General features: G+C 37.5%; 1 protein-coding gene across 4 annotated transcripts; it reads right to left on the bottom strand.

Annotated features, from left to right (window-relative positions):
- Window positions 1-13: 13 nt before the first annotated feature.
- Window positions 14-4,016, bottom strand: LOC132622203 (ferredoxin--NADP reductase, leaf-type isozyme, chloroplastic-like). 4 transcript variants are annotated; one of them, XM_060336764.1, is made up of 10 exons: window positions 3,747-4,016; window positions 3,288-3,540; window positions 2,881-3,014; window positions 2,372-2,450; window positions 2,129-2,220; window positions 1,962-2,039; window positions 1,364-1,426; window positions 1,042-1,276; window positions 432-565; window positions 14-297 (listed from the first exon to the last, which is right to left on the bottom strand). In XM_060336764.1, exons 1-9 carry the CDS (start codon window positions 3,981-3,983, stop codon window positions 498-500), a joined length of 1,239 nt encoding a protein of 412 aa, XP_060192747.1. In that variant the 5' UTR covers window positions 3,984-4,016; the 3' UTR covers window positions 14-297; window positions 432-497. The 4 variants fall into 4 exon arrangements, with proteins under 4 accessions (XP_060192747.1, XP_060192748.1, XP_060192749.1 ...); XM_060336765.1 differs by having other exon boundaries at window positions 14-282; XM_060336766.1 differs by having other exon boundaries at window positions 3,288-3,522; window positions 3,747-4,014.
- Window positions 4,017-24,806: the final 20,790 nt, after the last annotated feature.

The following is a 24,806-nucleotide window of genomic DNA, read 5'->3' as shown; positions in this document are numbered from 1 at the left end:
TAACAAGTAACAATCATCCAAACAAGCAGTCTCAATTGGTAATTTAGTATTATACCCGATTCCTGATATGTTTATTCACTAAAACACAAAACATTATAGGAAATACAGTGGTGTACATTTCCATCCAACTTTATAATTGATTTCTGCTATGCTCCTCTATATTAGTATGTAACAATAAACTCCAGTTCACAGGGACTAATATTTCATATGGAGGTTAATCAGCAATACGTTTATCATCCATACCCCTCAAAAATCCAACTTCCAAAGGGCCATCGCAGAACGCTGTCACAACAAGAACTGAAGATGAAATTTTTAGGCCAAAAAAAAAAAAAAAAAAAAAAAAAAAAAAAAAAAAAAAAAATATATATATATATATATATATATATATATATATATATATATAAAATAAGAATTACAGAGAGAAGAATTACCTATCTACATGAATGTAGAGCAGAGAAACTATACTTGCTCATATTTGTACAAAGAAACCAAAAATTTTAGTAGACTTCCACATTCCATTGCTCTGCCTTCTTCAACTGCTTTTTGTAATCTGCCCAATTAATACCTTCGAAAACATAGCCAAACGTTAGGCTTTGAATGATATGTCTGGTGGATTTAGACCACTACTAAAAAATCGAAATTAGCCACTAACAACTTATGTAGCTAAACAACAAAATTCGGATTATCAAAAAAAATTGTTAGCTCCAAGCAATTTAGTGACGGATTAGCAACAAAGTTTATAGTTAATTCTAGTTTTTTTTTTTTTTTTTTTTTTTAGGTCGTGAGTGTCTATATTGGATTTAAGTTATATACACTGACGGTTTAAAACATTTTTACACTATTGATATACGTTAACTGGCTATAGTAGGTAGTAATTGCTCTACCTTAGAATTACCAATTAGACTTGCTATGAAGAGTAACCTGTTATTTTAGGCCACTTTAACTTGATGATGTAACAAACTTATATCACTTGCGGTGAACAAAACTCGAATTCTTTTGCATGTGTATGTTTGAATAATGAGTTATTTGAACTTATGTTACCATCTCTTTCAGCAAGTGAAGTCATTATGTCATCAATTCCCTGCTCCATGCCCTTGAGTCCACACATGTACACAAATGTATTGTCTTTCTTGAGCAAAGTCCATAGTTCTTCAGCATATTGAGCCATTCTGGTCTGGATGTACATCTTTTCACCTTTCTCATTAGTTTGCTCCCTGCTCACAGCAAAGTCCAGTCTGAAGTTTTCTGGGGCCTTCTCCTTCATTTTCTCGAATTCCTGCAACAAGTTCCAAAGTTATAAATCTTAATCCTGCATTGTTACTTAATAATGTTTAATCCAAGAAGCATTGAAGAATCCAATTACCTCCTTGTAAAGCAGTGAGCTACTTGTTGGAACACCCAAGAAAAGCCAAGCCAAACCATTGAACTGCATAAACCCAAAGCCGTATTTAAGGAAATAATGAGATAAGGTAAGATAATGCCACTAAAATTCTAGCCATACGACTCTGTCAAGAATTTCTGCTAGCAGCTGTGTAGTTTAATTACATACGCAAATGCATAATCTAATAGATTCAAAATGAGTGTGATCTCATTATACATAAGCATTTTTTTTTCGTCTGTATATGTAGTTCGAGCAAAAGTTATAGGTTCAGTTGAACCCACAAAGCCCCGAGATCCGCCTATGTTTTGAAAGCATGGTATAGAAGAACATTGAATTTTCCAATATACAATAGTCAACTTTAGTATTTTCACCATTACATTCATCACAGTACCCCTTTTATCCCAATTGTATGACAACAGATAAAATACTTATGACTCCTCAAGCTAACCTCTTCGTGAGTTTTTTAGTTCATAGAAGTGAATGTTTTTACTTAAAATTTCAATGAACCCTTTTCTTTTCTCAGCGTGTCCATGAAACCGACAATAAAAATGATTTGTTAAAAATGATTTCTCTGGCATACCTTGTAATCCTCGTGCTTCTCAAAGAACATTTTCCACAAGAATGCACGGAAAGGAGCTATTCCAGTTCCTGTGGCAAGCTGCAAGATGAAAAGATTAAAGTCTAATTACATCTGTGCTTGGGCATATTGATGTTATAGTGATAAGAAGGAGCACTGGCAATATTTACCATTACAACTGTAGCATTGGGATCCTTTGGCATGAGCATTTCTTTCCCAACAGGTCCAGTAATCTTAACTTCAGCTCCAGGCTTCAAGTCGCCTATTATATTAACATTTGAAAGCAAGTACATGGCTATAAGCATCTATATCATATATTCATTGAGTTTATTTCACTTTCGTGGAAAAGACCAAATTAAAAAGATCAGTGCTGCTATCTTAGTTTATGGTTTTAGGGAGTCCTTGATTCTTACATAAGAAGTTCGAGCAGACCCCTTTAACTATTTCCCCTTTGTCATTGGTGTAGACAAGCCTTTTGACACACAGAGACACCTGTATGAAACCTCTGGTTAATACGAATACTAGAAGAAGGATGATAGCTAGCTAACTAACATATCTTAGTGAAATTGAAATACTTGACCTATGTTAATCAACCTGCTGAGCATGACCTGTGTAATCAGTGGGAGGGACACCTTTTACTAAGGGGTGTCATACAACACCGCTTCAAAAATAGATTTCCTTACACATGTGTATAGTGAAGATTTTTTAAAAGATAATGTGTATATATACAATGGGCCGACACCACTTGAAAATACTACGAAGTAAATACTTATCAAACTGAGACAGTAAGTAAAACCATAACACCACTCTTACAAGACAAATTGTGACAATAAGTCGACACATATTATAAAAAATGATGTGTATGCCGCTGCATGTAGTATTTTGGATAGAGTTTGAATGAATTGGAATTTCAAAAGCTTACGGTTTTGGAGTCTCCAAAGTCACCGAGGGCACTGCTAGCGATGGAGTACAATCTGAGCTTGTGAGGCTTTCCATTACTGTCAACACCATCTGGAATCACTCCAATGGATTGGCCTTCTCTGTATGGTATCTCTCCTGATCAACCCCAATAAAAATAATCAGTTACATCAAAGAGTTTACAAAGAGTTTAATTTCACAGCTAAAAGAATTTTTACTCAACCAATCAAATCACCTAATTCATAATAAGTGAAACTAGTTACATGAAAACATAAGTCAGATAACCTACTACGACATGTTAAATTATGTTAACAATGTAAAACTTATTTACATTGGTAGTGTATATAAGTTAAATCGTTTGACAAATTCAGTAAAACAAAATGAACTACTCCTATTATGTTAAGGCGATACCCTCAGTGGAAAAGACCATATGCCAAGTTTCTCCAGGGGCATCATCTCCAGTGATCTTAGTGTTGAGAAGACATCTACCAATGTAAGGTTCCTTTGGCCTGAATTTGTTTACAACTACGCCCTCGTCCTGTTTCTTTGATACCTTCTCAACCTTTGCAGGAGCTTCTGTTGTGACTTGAGCTCTAATAGGAGACACTTTTCTGCCAACTGATACATTTCTGTGGGACAAAGGAACCTGCTCAAACAAATATAACTTGTGTACACTATGAAGTCACTTCAAAGGTAATTAAATTTCACTATCCATGATCAGTGGAATAAGTAATCTAGAAAAAAAGATGGTTGATCTTCTACAACGTGTTAAATTACACTGATTAATAAGTGAAATATATCTTGTCACAATGTCTGAGTTGAAGGTTGAACAAGGAAATTAAAGAAACAAATTTGGATAAAAAAGTGTACCTTGTTGAAAGTGATTTTTTCCGCGGAAATAAAGGTGGTTCTGATGGAAAGAGAAGTGGAATTAGAGGATGGAAGAGAGACTGAAGCACTTAATGCAGCAGCCATGGTTATGATGCTGAGAAATATAGTACTATAAGAAATTAAGAGTGGTGTATCAAAATGTTGGTTGATAAGAATAATTTTAGGACAAAGGAAGGGGGTAGGATCTTTTTCTGGAGTTATGAGTTGATTAAGCATTGTGTGGAGGAGATTGGAAGAGCCACATGTGAGGATAAGAAAAAGGGAACCTGATTTTCCCCTCTATTATTGAAAATAGTTCACATTTCCCCATTATACTTTTGGTCATTTTTGCCCCTACCGTTACCTAAGCAGCAATATTTGCCCCCCATTTGGGCGGCAGTCCACCATGGCAATTAAAATTCCACGTGGCCTGACATTTGGATGAGCCTGACCACCCTCTCCCCTCTCCATTTCTTTCTTCTACAAACAAACAAAGCCACCTCCAACCACCATTGAAGTCACACCCCACCACCATCTCCTCCAACAATTACATCTTCTTTTTTGCTAACCCATCTCACCGGAATCACCATAACCGCCACTACTATCACTTTAGCCTGATACTGTCCATTTATCTAACTTCAACCCAAAAACGTCACAACCATTAAAATTCTTAAAACCCATTTGACAAATCTGAAGATACTTTTAGATAAAAAGTTTAAATCTTTCAATAACATAAAAAAATGTCTTTTAACTCTTGTAAGCATTAACATCATTGCTAATCTTTCTGCTAAATCTTTACGATAATATGAAAGATTAAGAAAAAGTGTTCATCATTGTGTAAAAAATACAACATTTGGGTATTGAATGCCTGAAAGTTTTGAAAATAAGAGGGTTATTTCAAATGAATCTGAGGGCGGTGGTGGGAAGATTGAGTTGGGGTTTGAGAGGATAAGTGGTATGACAGGGTAAAGATTTTGATTGGTAATGGGTTCTTTTTCATTTGGGTTGAGATGGAGGAGAAAGGGGAAAAAGGTTGTTTTGTTGTCTTGGGGGTGGTGGTGTGGTGTATCGAAAAGGTGAGAGAGAGAGAGGACTAGGCAGTGACGTGTGGTGGTTGTGGAGATGGGTTCGCCGGAGTTAAGGTTGTTTTGGTGGTGTGGTCGCCGACAGTAGGGTGGTTGCGGCGGTTTTCCGGTGTTTGAGGGTGGTTGGCGGCTGCTCCCAACAATGGGAAGAAGAAATTATTTTTAGGTTTAGGGTTTGCAGATCTATTTTTAAGTTACTTGAATCTAATTTGCAGAAATTGTGTGGCTTTAATGGTGGTTGGAGGTAGAAGAAACAAATGGAGAGCGGAGAGGGTGGTGAGGTGGCATGCCACCTCATCCACATGTCAGGCCACGTGGAATTTTAATTGCCATGGTGGACTGCCGTCCAAATGGGGGGCAAATATTGCTATTTAGGTAACGGTAGGGACAAAAATGGACCGAAAGTATAACGGGAGTAAATGTGAACTATTTTCAATAGTAGAGGGTAAATCAGGCCCTTTGCATAATTCAAGCCTAAGGTCTTTTGCAATAATATAAGTTGTAATATGTGGCAAATAAGGAATACGTCTTTCGATTTTAAATGTTCATTATAGACACGATGCAGGACGACTAAGGCAGAAAAAGAAAAGCAAAGTCAAAAGTCCTTGTATTAGGGTATAAAAAGGGGTTGGATTTGGAAATTTTCTAGAACTGAAATTTTTATATTTTTTACCCCCCTTTTTTTCATTTAAATGTGCTTTTTTAGTTGCCTATTAATTTAATATGGGTAGTCAATTTTTTTTGCTTGAAATGACATTCTCGTCATTTTTTTTGCCCGAAATGACATTCTGAAATATTTCAAAAGGTCACTCAACTACGAGGAATTATATAGCAAAGTCATTCGACTTTGTTTTGTATCAATCATATTTGTCATAAAAAAAATCCCACTAAACCCCCTTAACTTTTTGGATTTGAGAAACAATACCCCCTTCCCCTTTTGAATGAGACAATAAACCCCCTTCATCTTAAATCTAACAGTCAAGGTGAATTGACAAATTTTATGTATTTTTAAAAGCTCACAAATGATCCTTAATTAGTAGGATTCTAACATGCATTCTTACAATTTTATTAAGAAAATCAATTTATAGTATTACATATAAATTAAAGTTCCAGTTTTGAAAAATTAATATTTCAACTATCTCTTGTTCTATTTACTTTTCCTCTTTTGATTTCAGCATCCAAATTTTTAGATTAACTAGTTGGATATATCGTAATATTTTATGTCATTCTTACATATTAAATAGTTTATATTTTTTAAAACATTTCACTCGTAAGCATAATAACTAAAAATTTACAGTTTGAATCTTAAAAATCAGATATTTTATAATTTTAAAACTCAGTAAATTGTTAAAGCAAAGGAAGTTTTATTTCACGCCAAAGGAGCATGAGGTAATATGTACTTGCATAAAAAATGTTAGAGCAGTTAGACGAGTTTGCTAATTTTATATGTACTATTATTGAGTTCCTTTTGGTAATTTTTTTATATTTTAAAAATATGAGCAATAATATATCACATTTTTAAAATATATAAAATTTGTCAATTCATCTTGACCATTAGATCTAAGATCAAAGGGTTTATTGTCCCATTCAAAAGGTGAAAGGATATTGTTTTCAAAGCAAAAAGGTTAAGGGGGTTAAGTGGGATTTACTCTATTTTTTTTATGACAAATATAGTTGAGTGATTTTATAAGAGAAAAGTTCTAAGTTGAGTGATCTTATTGATACAAAATAAAGTTAAATGACTTTCGAGTGACCTTTTGAGATATTTACCCAAAATTCATACATACTTACATAGTTTAGTTATTTTAATGTGACAAAATATATTTTATGACTTTACTGTCGTGGTTGGGTAAAGTTTAAATACTTTAATGTGATAGAAATAGTTTCGTTATTACTGTTATGCAGCAAAATATTTAGTGATTAGATATGAAATTAACTATTTTACTTGTGTTGTTGTGAGCCATATAGTCAAATTTCGACTGAGATCCTTTTTTTTTTTTTTTGGTAGGGTGAGAAAACATTTTATGCCTGCATCCAAGGGGGCTTTATCCTTCATCAGATAATTTTTTAAACACTTGTTATTAACATCTGGTGGCAAAACAATATTTGACCCTTCATCGCTCTTTATTGCAAGATAAATCCCATTATCTGGAGAAAATTTAATTTCTTTATTGCAATGCTGCAAATATTCAGTTTACTTGATGTAGAGTGAAGATGGTGGACACAGGACTTTAAGAGCTGTTTAAATTGACAAATATTGGCATGAAATATCCTCAACAGTTGGAAGTGAATCAGTCATAATGTAAAATAGAATATTTGGACACAGATGTCACATAAGAACAGACACTGTTACTTCAATAATATCAGGTGCTTCATAACAGAGCTAAATTAGGATAGAATATTTTTCATATCAGTATCATATATTCTTGATTTTGTAAAGTATATTTCTGATTCTTATACCTTTAATTGCTTGATAGGATTCATTAATTTTACTGATATTGTGGGATCTGTTACCACATAATTCTTTGTATTTAAACAGCACATTGTCAATGAAATACAACAGCCTTTTCCTGTGTACTTTGCTCCTTTATGGTATCAGGGCAATCAACACTCAAACGAGTATAGACTCTCAATCATCTTCCCATCTCATTCACAAAGTTTTTTTTTTCTTTTCCCCTATCAACACCACCTAAAATCAATGGCGGACTCATCTGCTTCGGACATTAATCCAAACAACAATGAAATCAACCCCTCTTCCACTGTTATTGATGTTGCTGCAACCAAAACTCAGATCATTAACATCAACCCAACTGCACAACTTCCAATCAAACTCACTGGTGGTGCAAACTTTGCAACATGGAAAACTCAAATCCAAAAGGTCATGAATGGGTTTGACTTGATGGGTTATCTCGATGGATCCATAACGCCACCTCCATGCACCATTAATCAAGGCACGCAGGATGTTGTCAACCCAGATTTCAAAATCTGGTTTCAGCAGGATAATCTCATCGGCAACGCCTTAATGGCATCTGTCGACTCCACCATTGCACCATCAGTTGCCTCTACTGAAACTTCAAAAGAAGCGTGGGATTATTTGCATACCACATATGCGAATAGATCTCAAACCAGGATCTACAGTCTTCGAGATGCCCTGGCCAAAGTTCAATGAGATCAAAAATCTGTCACCGATTATCTCAGAGAAATAAGAATTATCACTGATGAGTTAGCTGTTGCCGGTGCTCGCATTTCGAATGAAGAATTGGTTGTAAAAATTCTGAGTGGTCTTGGACCTGAATATGAAGCCCTAAGTACTGTTATTCGTTCAAGAGATTCACCTATATCATATGAAGAATTGGCACACAAGCTCACAAATCATGAACTTTATCATAAGCAAGCTGAAATGAAGAAACCAACAACTCCCATCACTGCTCAAGTTGCACAGAGAACAACCAATAATAATAACAATGGCAATAGGCAAACTCACCGCTGGTCTGGTCAGCCTCAGTGGCATCCCCAAGCTACTCCTCCTGGATTGCTAACCAAAACACTCAAAGCAATGGCAACTTCTCCCAGCCATGGCGTCCCTCCATTCCTTTGCAGGCCAAAATGCAAATTCAATGTCAATTGTGTGAAAAATTTGGCCACACTGCAAATGTTTGTTGTTCAAAGTCACATATCATATTGAAGCCAAGGCTATGTATGCTGCTCGATCTTCTTCTGCTGCTGCTCCTTGGATTCTGGATACCGGTGCTTCACATCATATTACTATTGATCCTCAAAGCATAGCCTCTCCACATGAATACACGGGTCTTGAACAAGTTTCAATGGGTGATGGTAATGGTATTTCGATAACCCACACTGGTTCCACTACACTAAATACTCCCATTCGTTCCTTCTCATTACATAATATTCTACGTGCTCCATCTATTAAAAAGAATCTTATATATGTTTCAAAATTTTGTCAGCAAAACCAAACATCTATTGAATTCTTTCCTTTTTCTTTTGTTGTGAAGGCACTGACTACGGGGGCACCACTATTACAAGGCAGGAATAGAGATGATTTGTACGAATGGCCAAAGTTTGCGACTTCATCGTATTCATCTCCTGCAGCCTACACAACAAATACTTTTAAAGTTCCTATATCTCTGTGGCATCATCGTTTAGGACATCCTAATATCTATCTTTTGAAGCTTCTTTTAAGAAATTACCATTTGCCTTATTTTGATAATTTTCAATCTTGTAATTCATGCAATTGCAATAAAAGCCACAGGATTCCTTTCTCACAGAACTCTTTGCAAAGTTCAAGGCCCTTTGAAACACTTTACACAGATGTTTGGGATCCTTCACCTGTTATCTCCCTTGATCAAAAGCGTTATTATGTTATTTTTGTCGATCAATTTACAAAATATATTTGGCTTTATACACTTAAACAAAAAATGATGTGCTCAAGGTTTTTTCTGAATTTCGGTCACTTATTGAGAACTTTTTTAATACTAAGATTCTCACCCTCTATTCTGATAGGGGAGGAGAATTTAAGGGACTAAAATCACTTCTTGTTGAATTTGGCATTCAACATTTATCCTCTCCCCCATATAAGCCACAGAGAATTGCCTTAGCTGAAAGACGTCATAGACACATTATAGAAACTGCTAGAACCCTGCTTCACCAAGCATCACTACCACCCCAATTTTGGAGCTTTTCTTGCCAAACTGTTGTTTACTTAATTAATAGATTTCCTGCATCCTCTACTAATATTTCACCATATCAAGCTCTCTTTGGTACCACTCCCAATATTTCCTCAGTTTTTACGTTTGGTTGTTTATGTTATCCTTGGCTAAAACCATATACTAAAAATAAACTTGAACCAAGATCCACACCATGTGTCTACTTAGGATTCTCCACTCACTTTCATAGTCATCAATGCTTTGATCCCGAATCCTCAAAAATATATTTCTCCCGAGATGTTAAATTCCTGGAAAATATTTTTCCTTATGAAAATATTTTTTTCAAATACAAAGGATCCTCTCATAATATTTCATGGTTTAATTCTATATCTAATTCAAATACATCACCTTTTACTCAATATTCTCCAAATCATAAATTATTTTTTCCTATTACTCTACGCAGTCCGCTCCCGATCAAAGATCCAAACTCGGTTCTTCGTACAAATGACTCTACTAGACCAGCAATAGTTGTGCACCCTCAGTCAGAGAGTAATGCCATCAGAAAAAATCAGGTAACTTTCTCCCCTCTCAATATTTCTTCCTCTCCTATTGATTCGCACACGATTACCCCTTCTGATTCCCCTCCTCAACAACACCACTCAACACAACCTAACGTCCCTTCTCAGACCGACCAACCTTCACTACCTCATCGCCCTGTCACTCCTTCCCAAAATCAAATTTCTAAGCCCAATCCAAAGTATGCGTCCATGGCCACAGTCACATCACAAATACCACCAGTCACAATCAAATAAGCTTCCAAGGACCCACCATGGAGAAAAGCTATGCAGAGTGAATTTTAAGCCCTCATGAGTAACAAAACATGGGACCTTGTCCCTCCATCTGATCAACAAAATATTGTGGAGAATAAATGGATTTTTCGCATCAAGCACAAAGCCGACGGATCGATTGAACGGTACAAGGCTCGCCTTGTAGCAAAAGGTTTCACTCAGCGATCTGGAATCGATTATGTTGATACTTTCAGTCCCGTTGTCAAACCAACAACCGTTCGGACAGTAGTTGCCATCGCCACACAAAACAAGTGGTCGCTTCATCAACTAGACATAAAGAATTCTTTCTTACAAGGTACATTGACAGAGGAAGTCTTCATGAAACAACCCAAAGGTTTTGAGAATCCCGATTACCCGAACTATGTATGCAGACTGAATAAGGCCATATATGGTCTCAAAAAAGCACCTTGTGCTTGGTACACCGAGCTCACAAATTTTCTCACCTCTGCTGGTTTTCGCAAGACTCATTCTGATCACTCTTTATTTACCTTACATTCTCACGCAACTGTCATTTTCTTGCTTGTATATGTAGATGACATTGTTATTAAAGGAAATAACATTCAAACCATTAACAACATCAAGAAGGCACTCTCCAACCGTTTCTCTCTCAAAGACCTTGCCCCCCTACATTTTGTCTTGGGCATTGAAGTAATTCCTCAATCGGATGGCTTATTTCTTTCTCAGACCAAGTACATAATGGACGTGTTGCAGGAGTTCTCTATGCAGGACTATCAGGGTGTCTCAACACCTCTCTCTACCACGAGTGCACTTCGATTGAATGATGGCTCCCCTCCTACAGATGCGAAGCAATATCGAAGTGCAATTGGCAAGCTCCAATATCTTGCATTTACTATACCGGACATAAGTTTTGCTGTTAATAAGCTTTCTCAATTTATGCACCAGCCACCTCACACACACTGGCAAGCAGTGAAGCGTCTCCTTCAGTATCTCAAATCAACTATCCATCACGGAATTCTTTTTCGTCGCGGATCTAATGCTTCCCTCCATGTCTATAGCGATGCCGATTGGGCAGGTGACTACGATGATCGCACTTCTACTTCTGCTTATATTATCTATCTTGGATTAACACCAATCAGTTAGTCGTCGAAGAAACAAAGAACAGTCGCTCGATCTTCAACTGAGGCTGAGTATCGTGTTGTTGCTCATGCCGTTGCCGAGACAAATTGGCTCACCAATATTCTCAAAGAGCTTCGTATCTCTCTTGATAATGCACCAACTATCTACTGTGACAACATCGGCACCACCTACTTGTGCCAAAATCCAGTTTTCCACAGTCGAATGAAGCACATAGCCATTGATTTTCATTTTGTCAGGGATCAGGTTCAACGTCAATAGCTTCGCATAGTCCACGTTCACTCAGCTGACCAGCTAGCTGACCTACTTACTAAGCGCTTATCCAAAGCACAAACTCAACGGGCTGTCTCCAAGTTAGGGGTCGTTCCACCACCCCCTAACTTGAGGGCGCATAATGGAGCTAAATTAGGATAGAATATTTTTCATATCAGTATCATATATTCTTGATTTTGTATAGTATATTTCTGATTCTTATACCTTTAATTGCTTGATAGGATTCATTAATTTTACTGATATTGTGGGATCTGTTACCACATAATTATTTGTATTTAAACAGCATATTGTCAATGAAATACAACAGCCTTTTCCTGTGTATTTTGCTCCTTTACTTCAAAGCCTTTTTTCCCCTTCTAAATCTTCTGTGTTTGAACTAGGAGCTGAAATAATTTTTCAATTCTATGCGTTGGTTGCATTCATTCATATATTCTAAATTATGAATATCATGGTCCTGAAAAAGAAGGTCTGAAAAGATGCACAATGGCTGATTTAACATAGAAGGTCGGAGTTACCATTTGGGTATTGAATACAATTTTAGTATTTACTTGGCTATAAGTATTTGAAAATACTGATATTCGTGTAATTTCATGCAAAATATTGAAATACTGGTTTGAAGGTGTATTAAAAGTGAATTACTTGTTTTCACTCAAAATTTTCATGGGCGTTTGGTAAACACTGGATTTGAAGTTGAAAATAGCGTATTTGAAGTTAAAACTAAGAAAGAAAGTTTTTACTTTGTAGGCAGTTGTGTTTGGAGGACTCCTCTGGAAATCAAGTTTGTAAAGTTGAAAAATTGTGGGCAATTCATAAGGTTGTCTGTAGTCGAACTGTTTGATAATTGTCTTCCAACAATAAAATGCTGGATAATTCATGCCTGTATTGAAAGTCTATCTTCACAACAACAACAACAACAACATACCCAGTATAATCCCACCATGTGGGGTATGGGGAGGGTAGAGTGTATGCAAACCTTACCCCTACCTTTTAACGGGCTGAAATTCTATCTTCACCTGGGCACATATATTTACCTCACTGTAATTGTTACACATTCTTTAAGTAGTCTTGATGGGAAGGCTTTCCATGAGAAACTAAGAGAATTGCCTTTCTGGTCTCATGGAGATCACCAGTAGATCAGTTGCGAGAGCTAACAACTAGTATATTCACAAAAGTATGGTACTCCTTTGTCGAAAAGACTTATTTACTATTTCTTTTTGAAACTTCACATGGTGAAATCAGCAACTCTTACGAAAAAAGAGTGAACAGTCTTAAGCAGAATGAAAGAAAAACCACAAAGCCGAAGGAAATTCATTATTCATATTTCATATATTGCAAGAATAACGGATTTATGTGTCCTAATCTTACATATAATAGTACAGCTTGTGAAGCTAAAAGCAACAAAGGAGCAATGGGGATTCACTGAGGTCTTTTTTACACAATTCTTGCTGGCAAAATAGATTGATTTTATACACTCCATGACTAATGAGTCATAGCATTTCATAGTTTTGATGATTCGACAAACGAGCCAAGGACCAGGTCCTCCATCATGTCCCATGGGAGTACTGCACGGTACTTAACAGCTGTAAAGTTGCTGCATTGTTCAGGCAGAACTGCAGCAGCACAGCTATATGTAAGCTAAAAGCTAAAAGCCCTTCAAAAGTCACCATCTATGGTTACATGTTTCTCACATGCTCTCTATTTGGTCTCATATATATACAACATGTTGGGATTATTTGACCTAACACTTGAAAAATAAAAAAATCTATATTTCTCTCAAGTGTGGCGGCTACCTTCCTCAAGGTGTACATAAGAACAAGATCTCAACAATCAGAGGGACCATTTCCTGCCACTGAAGACATCTGAAGTCCCTAGCATAGTTGGGTCTTGTTTCATGTTCTTAATATGTATTCCTACACTGCTTGTCAAGAAGCATCATAGTAGGACAGATTTCAATCTTTGTAACTTTATTTTCTTGGCTATAGTTAGCTAAGTATCAGTTAAGTCGTTGGCTAGAGTTAGTCAAGACTTGGAGCTTTGCAATAAAGTTATTTTAAAGGTGCTTACAATGGGTGTATTGTAAGGATTAGGGATTAAGATTTTAATTCCTAGGTTGCAATAGGTTGTAATCTGAAGTTGCTCAGTTAGTGAAGTTGGAAATCTTACTGGCGGTAGGTCGTGGTTTTTAATCCCTTGAGCAAGTAGTTTTCCACGTAAATTACTTGCCTTATTTACTTCCTGTCATTATCTGTGAAAACAGTTTAAGAACCAGGTCCCTTAGACTGTTTTAGTAAACTCTCAGGTTGTGAACTAGCAAAGTGTGAACCCATAGGTTCTATCAACTGGTATCAGAGCAGGGACTTTCTAAAAGGGTAATACCTATTAATACCTAATTTTTGACCTCCCATAATTTATTTTAATTGCTCAAAATACTTGAATGTTAAATGGGGTAATATATGTTTTCTTTTAGAAAGTTAGGGTGGTTTTATAAACTATGAAAAGAATGTTTTACCTTTGTTGTTTGGTAAAGTAATTTCTATAATGAATCATTTGAAAATTATTTCACAGCAATTAATGATGTACTTTACTAATTTCAACCAGAAAATAGTGTAAAATAGCTATTTATTTAATTGTGAAATTATCAGAAATTAATTAGAAAATATTCACCCCATTTTAATTCAAGGAAATTGATTGATTGAAATAAATAATCATTTTTATCCCCAAAATTTTATTTCGGCATACTCCATTTATATAGGCAATTCTCAAATTAATTATAATTAATTTAGATGAATAATTATGGTTATATTTGTAAATTTCTTATTGTATGTTTAATCATGGCTACAATTGAAATAATCAATTAGTTAGGCAAACAGGGCCACAATTGAAAATAACAAAATTCATGTTTTAAATCAATTAAGGTCATGCTTGTAAATTCAATATTTTGTGAAAATCAGTCGTGTTTTAAATTAATTAATTATTTAGTTCAATTTAATTACCTAGCAAATCAATCCCTTTAATTGTTTTTTTACCGACCCATTAATTTCCATTTTTGTCCCTTATATATACGTATGTAATACATCTATGCATATATATATATATATATATATATGCATATAATAGATTTGGGTTGCCCATTTCAAAGGGACTGAGTCCAGCCCAACAAGGGCCAGACCCGACCCAATTTGGAAATAAGAGAAAGGGGACAAGGCCCCTTTGCCATTTTCGTTAATAACACATACATCTATAAACATATATATATAAAAATAGATTTGGGCTGCCCATTTCAGAGGGACCGAGTCCAGCCCAACAAGGGCCAGACCCGACCCAATTCGTAAATGAGAGAAAAGGGACAAGGACCCTTTTCCATTTTCGTTCATAACGCCCAAACGATCTTTTAGGCGTCTCTCTTCCCTCTCCCTTCCCCAAACCCTAGCGCCGCCCCTCTTCCCTTTCTCTCTCATCGCGTCATCAGTGCTACTTTTGGCAAAATTGCAGATGTACGGTGCTTTTCCAGGTCTGGTATAACCGGATCAAGCAAAGCATTAAATGCTCCCACTCGTTTTCGCCTAAGCCCACCCAAACACGGTATTATCACTCGATTTTCTTCACCTTTTTATATTTCAACGGTAATATATCTGCAAATCTTTATTTATTTTTGGTTTTTTGTGGTTTTGAATCCATGAATCTCATTGGTCCAAGAATGAACCGAATGGATCGACCATTTGAGGGCAAAATCTGACCCTCCATGTTTTATTCTATTTGAATCGTGGTCGTTGAGGCCTGAATTGAAACTTGATTTACAAAGTTCGCACCTTGTCCCACATCGGCGGGAATTAGGGTTTTCACTTCAATTTGGGGCTATAAATAGAACCCCTAGATTACATTGTTTGACAACTTTGGGCAGAATATAATTATATTCACTCATATACTCGAAATACCTATGTTTTTGGCATCTTTGCTTTAAAACTTTAAGAGTTCGAGTAAGTTGAAATTTTAAAGTTTTGATCTCTGGTTTTTCTGTTGGCTTTATGATTTTGAGCATATTTGGGGGGAACAACTGAGTTTTCCAAGTCCAATTCTTGACCAAGGCTGCACTCGAAAAAGGTAATCTTTCATTCCTTCTTCCTTTTTATTTTCTGTATTTTATTTTTTGTTGTTATGTGTAGTTTAGTGTAGGTTTAGTTCATATTCATGTTGGTGTTTATGTGTGATTAGTACAACTTAGTTTAATTAGTAAATCTGTGATTGAAGTCATTATTGATATTCAAATTAGGTAGGCCTATTTTAATATCATGTGTAGTATAGTTTTATAGCTAATACTGCTCAAAGTCTACCTAAACTTATGTTGTCTTTATATTTCCTGCTTGTTATGGTTTCTTTTGGTATAGTTGTGTTAAGATTGGAGTAGCTAGACCATGATCCAACACTACTATGTATTGTTGTCTGTTCTGCATCAGGTCAGACTCTAGTCTAAGCATCACTGCATGATGTCTTGCTTGTGATTAACAGAGTTTACTTGATTATGGGCCTGTATTTAGTTATTGAGTTGTTCTTGGAACATTGGCATGTTAACGGGGAAGTCTATAGAGCTAGTTAAGATTCTTAAGAAGAGGAAGATTAATATAGCTTGTGTCCAAGAGACCAAATGGGTAGGTCCTAAAGCTAAGGAGGTAGACGGGTATAAGCTTTGGTTCTCTGGTAGGTCGAACTATAGGAATGAGGTAGGCATTATAGTAGATAGTGAATTGAGGGATCAGGTGGTAGAGGTTAGGAGGGTCACTGATAGGATGATGTCGATTAAGATGGTCGTTGAAGGGCTCACTTTGAACATCATTAGTGCATATGCGCCGCAAGCGGGCTTAGGCGAGGAGGAGAAGAGGCGCTTTTGGGAGGATTTGGACGAGTTAGTGGGAGGCATACCTGCCTTCTGAGAATCTATTCATGGGAGGTGATTTCAATGGGCACATCGGGCCTATTTCGGGAGATTATGATGATGTGCATGGAGGTTTTGGCTTTGGGGACAGGAATGGAGGAGGAGTCGCACTTTTGGATTTCGCAAGAACTTTTGGGTTAGTGATAGCCAATTCGAGTTTCCCAAAGAAGGAGGAGCACTTGGTAACCTTCCGTAGTTCGGCGGCTAAGACTCAGATAGACGTTTTACTCCTTAGGAAGGATGATAAAGGTCTGTGCAAAGACTGTAAGGTCATCCCGAGCGACAACCTTACAACTCGACATAAACTCTTGGTAATGGATTTAGGGATCAAGATGACGAGAAAGAAGAGGGTCGTGGGTGATCGGCCTAGGATCAGATGGGGGAGTTTACCATGACTAGTGCCTTGGAGATGGGAGAGAAATTGCAGGTTGTGGGGGCCTAGGATAGTAGTGGGGATGCGACCAGTATATGGGATAGAACGGCTAGTTGCATTAGGGTAGTAGCTAGGGAAGTGCTGGGGGTCTCGACGGGTAGTCGTGGTGGGCATCGAGGGGATTGGTGGTGGAATGGAGAAGTGCAAAGGAAGGTGGAAGATAAGAAGGTGGCGTATGCGAAGTTGATAGAAAGCGAGGATGAGGTAGAGAAGTAGACGAATGGGGAAATTTATAAGATGGCGTGGAAGGAGGCGAAGTTGGCGGTTTCAATGGCAAAAACGGCAGCTTTTGAACGCCTTTATGCTGAACTAGAAAGAAAAGGCGGGGATAAGAAATTGTTCAGGCTAGCCAAGGCAAGGGAGAAGAGGGCACGTGATGTGGATCAAGTGAAGTGCATCAAGGACAAGCATGGCAAAGTATTGATGTAAGATGCTCACATTAGACGGAGATGGCAATGATATTTCCACAAACTCTTGAATGAAGAAGGGGACACGGACATTGTGTTGGGAGATTTAGAACACACAGGAAGGCGTTGCAATTTTGGGTATTGCAGAAGTAGTAAGGTTGAGGAGGTTAAGGGTGTTGTTCGTAGGATGCGCAAGGGAAGAGCGACCGGACCTGACGAGATTCCTGGAGAGTTTTGGAAGATTGCGGGCTCGGCAGGTTTGGAGTGGCTGACTAGGTTGTTTAATGTCATCTTTAAGACGGCAATGATACCCCAAGAAAGGAGGTTGAGTGTAATGATCCCTCTATACAAGAACAAGGGCGATATCCAGAGTTGCAACAACTATAGAGGTATCATGCTGCTAAGACATACTATGAAGTATGGGAAAGGGTGGTAGAGATGAGGGTAAGGAGGGGCGTATCTATTTTAGAGAACCAGTTTGGATTCATGCCGGGATGCTCAACTACAGAAGCCATCCATCTTGTAAGGAGACTGGTGGAGAAGTATAGGGAGAGGAAGAGAGACTTACACATGGTATTCATCGACCTAGAAAAGGCTTACGACAAAGTCCCAAGGAAGATCCTATGGATATGCTTGGAGGCTAAAGATGTACCTGTGGCGTACATTAAGGTGATCAAGGACATGTATGAGGGAGCCAAGACCAGAGTAAGGACAGTAGGAGAAGACTCAGAGCACTTCCCAGTTGTGATGGGGTTGCATTAAGGATCAGTTCTTAGTCCATTTTTATTTGCCTTGGTGATGGATGAACTGACGCGGCATATTCAAGGTGAGGTGCCATGGTGTATGCTTTTCACAGATGACATAGTCCTGATCGACGAGACTCGTAGCGGAGTTAACGCTAAGCTGGAGGATTGGCGACAGACTCTGGAGTCTAAAGGGTTTAAGCTGAGTAGGACCAAGACAGAGTACTTGGAGTGCAAGTTCAGTGAAGCACCTCAAGAGGCTGGCGTGGAAGTGAGGCTTAGTACCCAGGTCATCCAGAAGAAAAACAATTTCAAGTATCTTGGGTCTATTATGCAAGGAGGTGGGGAGATTGACGATGATGTCATACATCGTATTGGGGCAGAGTGGATGAAATGGAGGCTCGCTTCCGGAGTGCTATGTGATAAGAAGGTGCCACCACAACTTAAGGGCAAGTTCTACAAAGTGGTGGTTAGACCGACTATGTTGTATGGGGCAAAGTGTTGGCGAATTAAGATCTCTCGCGTTCAAAAGATAAAAGTTGCCGAGATGAGAATGTTGAGATGGATATGTGGGCACACCAGGAGTGACAGGATTAGGAATGAGGCTATCCGGGATAAGGTGGGAGTGGCCTCGGTGGAAGACAAGATGCGGGAAGCGAGACTGAGATGGTTTGGACATGTGAAGAGGAGAGACACAGATGTCCCAGTGCGGAGGTGTGAGAGTTTGGCCATGGATGGTTTCAGAAGAGGTAGGGGTAGGCCGAAGAAGTATTGGGGAGAGGTGATTAGACAGGATATGGCGCAGTTACAGCTTACCGAGGACATGACCTTAGATAGGAGGGTATGGAGGACTCAGATTAGGGTAGAAGGCTAGTAGATAGTATCGTTTATCCTTTCATATTAGTAGTCACATTATCACGATATAAGTTTTTATGCTTTGATTTTCGCTACTATCTGTTATTCTGTATTTTGATTATCTTATTTTATCTGTGATAGTCACTGCCCCTTTGCAAAATGCTTCATCATAGCTTAGTCGATTTTTTTATTTTCATTTCCATATCGCTTTGAATTTTCTTGGCCTTATCTGACCTCTTTTATGCTTTCTATTGAGCCAAGGGTCTTTCGGAAACAGTCGTCATACCTTGGTAGGAGTCAGGTCTGTGTACACTCTACCCTCCCCAGACCCCACAGTGTGGGATTTCATTGGGTTGTTGTTGTTGTATTTAGTTATTGAGTTTCCTGTTTTGGCTTAAGCTATGCTATGTGGTTTTAATGTTGAACTCATTTTCTAAGATAGACAAGATAGATTTAATCAAACCATAAAGTTGAATGCTTGAGGGTTTATAATATTGTTGAGGTTTAAGTGGTTAATAGGACTTGGTCAAGTATCAAACTAGTTGAAAATGGACTGTCTAAGCTAATTGATGTGGCCTGTATGAACATATGATCTCCATACCTCACCTCTTATAACCTAGATCTTGCTTGATATTTCAGTAATTGGCAAAATACGAGGCTAATTACGCGTTTTGAATGGCTTAAAAAACTTAGGATCAGAAATCATCTTAGTCAATTGATTAGGCAAAGAACAGGGTCTAAAAAGGATTAATGTTAGACTTGCATTAAAGATAATTGATTATTTGGAGTCTGATATAGATTTTAAAAGTTAAAAGGGAAGGTCTAAACATGTTAAACTTTTGGTTGTCTTTCTGCACCTAAGTGTAGAAGGTCATCAATATCCCAAAGTGTTTTACTATGTTGGGGTGGTTAGGGAAGCTTAAAATAATTTAGAAGGGACTGTGAGTTGATTAATCTGTCCAAACTTCTATTTGACAAATCAATAATGCTTCATTTGGTATGGTTCTTAGTTGTTTGTTTCTTGACTAGTGCATTGGCATCAATAGGATCTGTTTTATGTGTCTTAGATTGGGCTGAAGTGAAGTTTGTGACATGCTTAATATGATAAGTATGCTTGGGTGTAACAAAGACAAGTTATTTAAGTGCTTGTGCTTTGTTTAAAGCCTTAAGGCTATCATACTCAGTGATGGTTCACTTGGCTTCCTATCTGATGCCATTGTTAACTGCTTGTTCTTGTTGCTGAGTTGTCTTCTGTCCTCTTTGGTTCCATAAGTAATTCATCACTTTTTTTTGTTTAACTTAAAACTGCCATACCTATAATGTTGAAACTTGTATACCTTACCTGCATAACTGATATACGGCTGTAGAATTTGTATACTGTCCAAGTTGGAAGGTATATACTTGTGGAGTGTATGTCTTTGTATGTCTATGTATATGAAGTGTATACATCCAGTACATTAGTGTCATACATTAGTAACGAGGTTAGTAGGGTCCTTATGGATTAAGCTTAAACCTTCCCTAATGTTAGCCATGCTTGGGATTCTTGAAATTCCCTTAGAACTTGTGCAACATTGGGATGAAGAGGGTGAAAGCTTTCTAATATGAACCCTCTATACATCTTCATAGATGTATACACCCTATATACACAGAACCTTATTTAGCTCTGTGGACTGAATATTGGACATATTCGATTAGTTGGGCCTTAGCCCATTTTCTGTGATGGTTTGATTGACTGTTAGGTGCATTTACATGTTTATTAATCCTTTTCTCTCTTTATTTGTGGAACACTCTCCTTGCATTTTTCTGGGTCATCCTCTTCGCACAGGGATTGGGTTGCGGCCCAATTCCAACTTGTCCATTGCTGAGTATATATATGGAAGGGAAGCTAATATTTTTGAAGGCCCAATCATGGATGAAAATGGTGAAGGCCCAGCCATGGGTGAAAATAGTACTAATGGGGCGGGTAGCCCATTAGTAATTTAGATTTCTTCTTCCCCATTCTATAATTATTTGTTGTTTGTTTTTTTGGGTTTGTAAAATTAAACCTTACTATAGTGAAACCTTGTGGGATGTAGAGTTAGGAATATCACCTAGTTGGTAGGTAATTAAAGATAAAAGGGGATCAAATCTTTCAATGTTTAATTCAAAACCGATTTTCAGAAGAAGCGGGATATTTGACCAAGTAAAACGGATTTCTAAAATAAAAAGATAAAAGGATTTTCTCTTGAGACGGAAACTGTGACATTTTTATGATGTTGATCTGTGAGTGGTATAAAGGCTTGTACATATTAATTATGGATTTCAAAATAATCGGAATAACTCTAAGTTAAAATTGAAAATGATGTCAATGAACTTGGAGATGAATAACTTGTTTATTTGGACCTAGAAGCCCATCGTAACTGGATTAGACTCTCTTGGACTGAAAAAGCACATTTTTAGACTGTTTTACGTCGGAAAAACTGGAACGTCTTTGCTGAGCTTTAAATCCTGACTGATTCTGTATAAAATGGACTTTGCCTTTGGGCCTGAAATTAAAAAATATTGGACTTAATAAATGGGCCGAAAATGATTTTGAAGACCAGCCCAGTTCGTGATATAGAAGTGGACTTCTCCTTTGAGATTTTGGACCCCCAAAAAAATGTGATATCCTTGGGTTAAGTATTTGGGCCGAGAAGAAATGGACTGGCTCAGATTGTTGGTTTGTTGGACTATGGTTTGGACTTATTGGGCTTCACTAAAAAATAAACTTAATAAAACAGACTTATATATATATATATATATATATATATATATATGTATATATCAAAATGGGAATATATCCCATATTTTCATAAGTATATAAAACCCGTAAATACTAAACACATTTCGTTAGGACTAGAATAGTAGCGACTCTACTCGGGAGCGATCCCGGGTGTATCCTAGTTCGGAAAACGAAGTGGGTTGAACACTTATGCGGATTTTCTAAACCAAAACCCCTTATTTATAGGGGGACTTTTTGCTGGATTTTTCCAAAAAAAGGAGATGATGATATGAACATGAAAATGCTATATTTTTGCGGAAAACTTTCACACATAAGAAAATAAACCTTACAGTGAAGCTCGTAGGTCAAACGTATTCTACGGATCTTTAATACCAGGGTGCTTAAAACCTTCCCTGAGGGATCACCAGAACCCTTACCTCAAAATTTGGTCCAAAAAGACTTTCTTGATCTGAAAAACTCTTTGAATCCGGTTTTCCTAATTTTCCTTTTGAATAAATTAGGTGGCGACTCTAATAACATAAATATCCAATTTAGAGCAACAACAACCTCGGATTACTTTTATACCTTAACACGCGTAAAAGCGAACCGTAACAATACCTAGAAAGGATCCTCTTATGGCCAGTTCACCAAACCTAGAGAAGAGAGAATCTAGCACAAGACCGCCAAGATTCAATGTAGAATATTATGATTGGTGGAAGGCAAGAGTGCAGGGGGTTATAGAAATGAAGGATAGTGAGCCTATTTAAGATCTTGAGAGAGGATAGTCAAAGAAAGATGACTCAAAAAGTGACGACCTCGACATGGAGTATTTCACTCAAAGATTCCAAGATATGGCTCGAAGAATCAGTGGGATCCCAAAGAAAGGAAGATCCAGCAGGAACAGCAAAGAAAATAATTGTTGCCATAAGTGTGGAAAGCATGAACACCTCTCAAAAGAATGCCCTCCTCATATACAGATTCATTACAAGAATCACACTGAAAATACAGCTGCATGGAACCAGGTCCCTGTCAAGAAACCCAACAGAAGAAATGATTCTGACTGCTTGGTGAAGCAAGCCATGGCTACCAGAAAAGACTTCTTCAATAAGTCTGAAGATGACCAAGGTGATACAACTATGATGGGTGTTGACAATGAACCTGCAGAACATGAATCTACATTTATACTCAGGGTAAGATCTTTTGCTGGTAATGGTAATAAAGAAGATGTCAATGACCTTATAGTCCATGAGCAAAATGTGAGATATCAAGGAAAATGTGAAGAAGTAAAAGAGGGAGACCAGGTTCCTGACAACAAAGCAAATCTTTTGATACTCAAAAGGATCTGGAAAGCTACTCTCAGAAAAAGTTGATATCTCTTCCAGATCTTTTGATTAATATCTATCATGGCTTGGCTGATATGTTTAAGCAATCTAGAAACAACGGGACTGTATCCACAATGAATCCAAAGAAACAAGTCAAGGGAGAGACCAGAGAAAATGTCTTGGAAATCAATCAAATGAAGAAGTTAACTAACATTTCTGCTAGACTAAAACAGGATATCTATGAGATTCATCTTGAGATTGAGAAAGAACTTGAAAAGGCCAAAGAAAATCTCATTGTTGAGCTTGCAAAAAATAAGCTACTTCAGGAGAAGGTAAAGCAGACAAAGACAGATCTTGATATGTCATATCTCTGGACATGGACTTTTGGTAAAGATATCTCCGTCCGTAATCGATATGATAGGAGAAATAACTCTGGTGCTGAAAGAATCAAAGTCTCTCATTTTACTCAGGGAAAATACAAATCTGTGTCTGGAAAATAGAGCTTCTCTCATCATTACCACACTGGTTATCTTGAGACTTGGGACAAAGAAAAGGCTTAGCCTGAATGGAGAAAAAGAGAGGTTTTTTTAAACGAACCAAGAGACATGGGACCCGGTCCCGGGAGAATAAAAGGTAAGCAACAAGGATGTGTGAACAAAGATAAAGCCTATCCATTTTACTGCCACTTGGGACCCAAACGGAATTGGGTTCCTAGGGTGAACAGGTGATCACAATAGAAGGCTGGAGTGAGAGAAGGCAGTGAACATGATTAAGATGTTAACAGTTCTGAGCATATAACTGGAGAAATGGATAATCTCTCACTCAAAGCCTTAAAACACAGGAGTGTTCCAGTGTGTAACATGAAGAAGATGATTCATTCTTCATATGAGCAAAAGTGCAAGGCACTCTCCCTGATAGATTGTACACCTATGCTAAAAGAATTGAGTTACAAGTGCATGAGTGAGTGTCAACCGAAGGGAGGCAAGTTGAGCAAGATTCAAATGCTTCCACAAATGGCTACTCGACTGTTCTCAAATCTGTAAACAATAATGTCGTCAGTGGAAGAAATGGTCCAAATGAAGCAAGTGAAGGGTGGCTTGTCCTAAGAAATGTGCTAAAAGGTACTCACTCTGAGTGAACTGTGGAATGCAAAGCCAAAGATCATGGTTTCTCCATTATTATAATGAAAGTTGAACATCAGATAGTTGATGCTGCACCAGACACTCTTGAGGATAAACAAAGAAACAGAAGCCATGCCTCAGTAGATGTCAATAATAAATCATGTATAGAAGAACCTGGTCCCTTGAATCCTGAAGAACGCATTGAGGATGCTAACTGAATAACTGCTACACAAGAAGAGCTCTTTTTTGATTTGATTAGAAACAATGTGTGGTACCTAGTCCCCAGTCTTTAAGACAAGAAAAGCATCTTGAGTTGTGTGGATTCTTTTCTGCAACAAGGTGGTAGTTCAAGGCTACAATCAAGAAGGAACTCAGGACCTGGTCCTCTACTATTCCTTAAAAAATAATGTTGATTTGAGTGGACATGCTGATGCTGACTATATTGGACTCCTGGTAGCTAGGAAGAGCACATCTGGATTGTCACATTCTCTAAGCAACATGAAGATTTCGTGTGCTGACTGATTGTGTGTTCAAGCTCTACAAA

Source organism: Lycium barbarum, chromosome 12 (genome assembly GCF_019175385.1).
Source record: "Lycium barbarum isolate Lr01 chromosome 12, ASM1917538v2, whole genome shotgun sequence".
Classification (NCBI taxonomy): domain Eukaryota; kingdom Viridiplantae; phylum Streptophyta; class Magnoliopsida; order Solanales; family Solanaceae; genus Lycium; species Lycium barbarum.
This window is presented reverse-complemented; position numbering and strand designations above follow the sequence as displayed.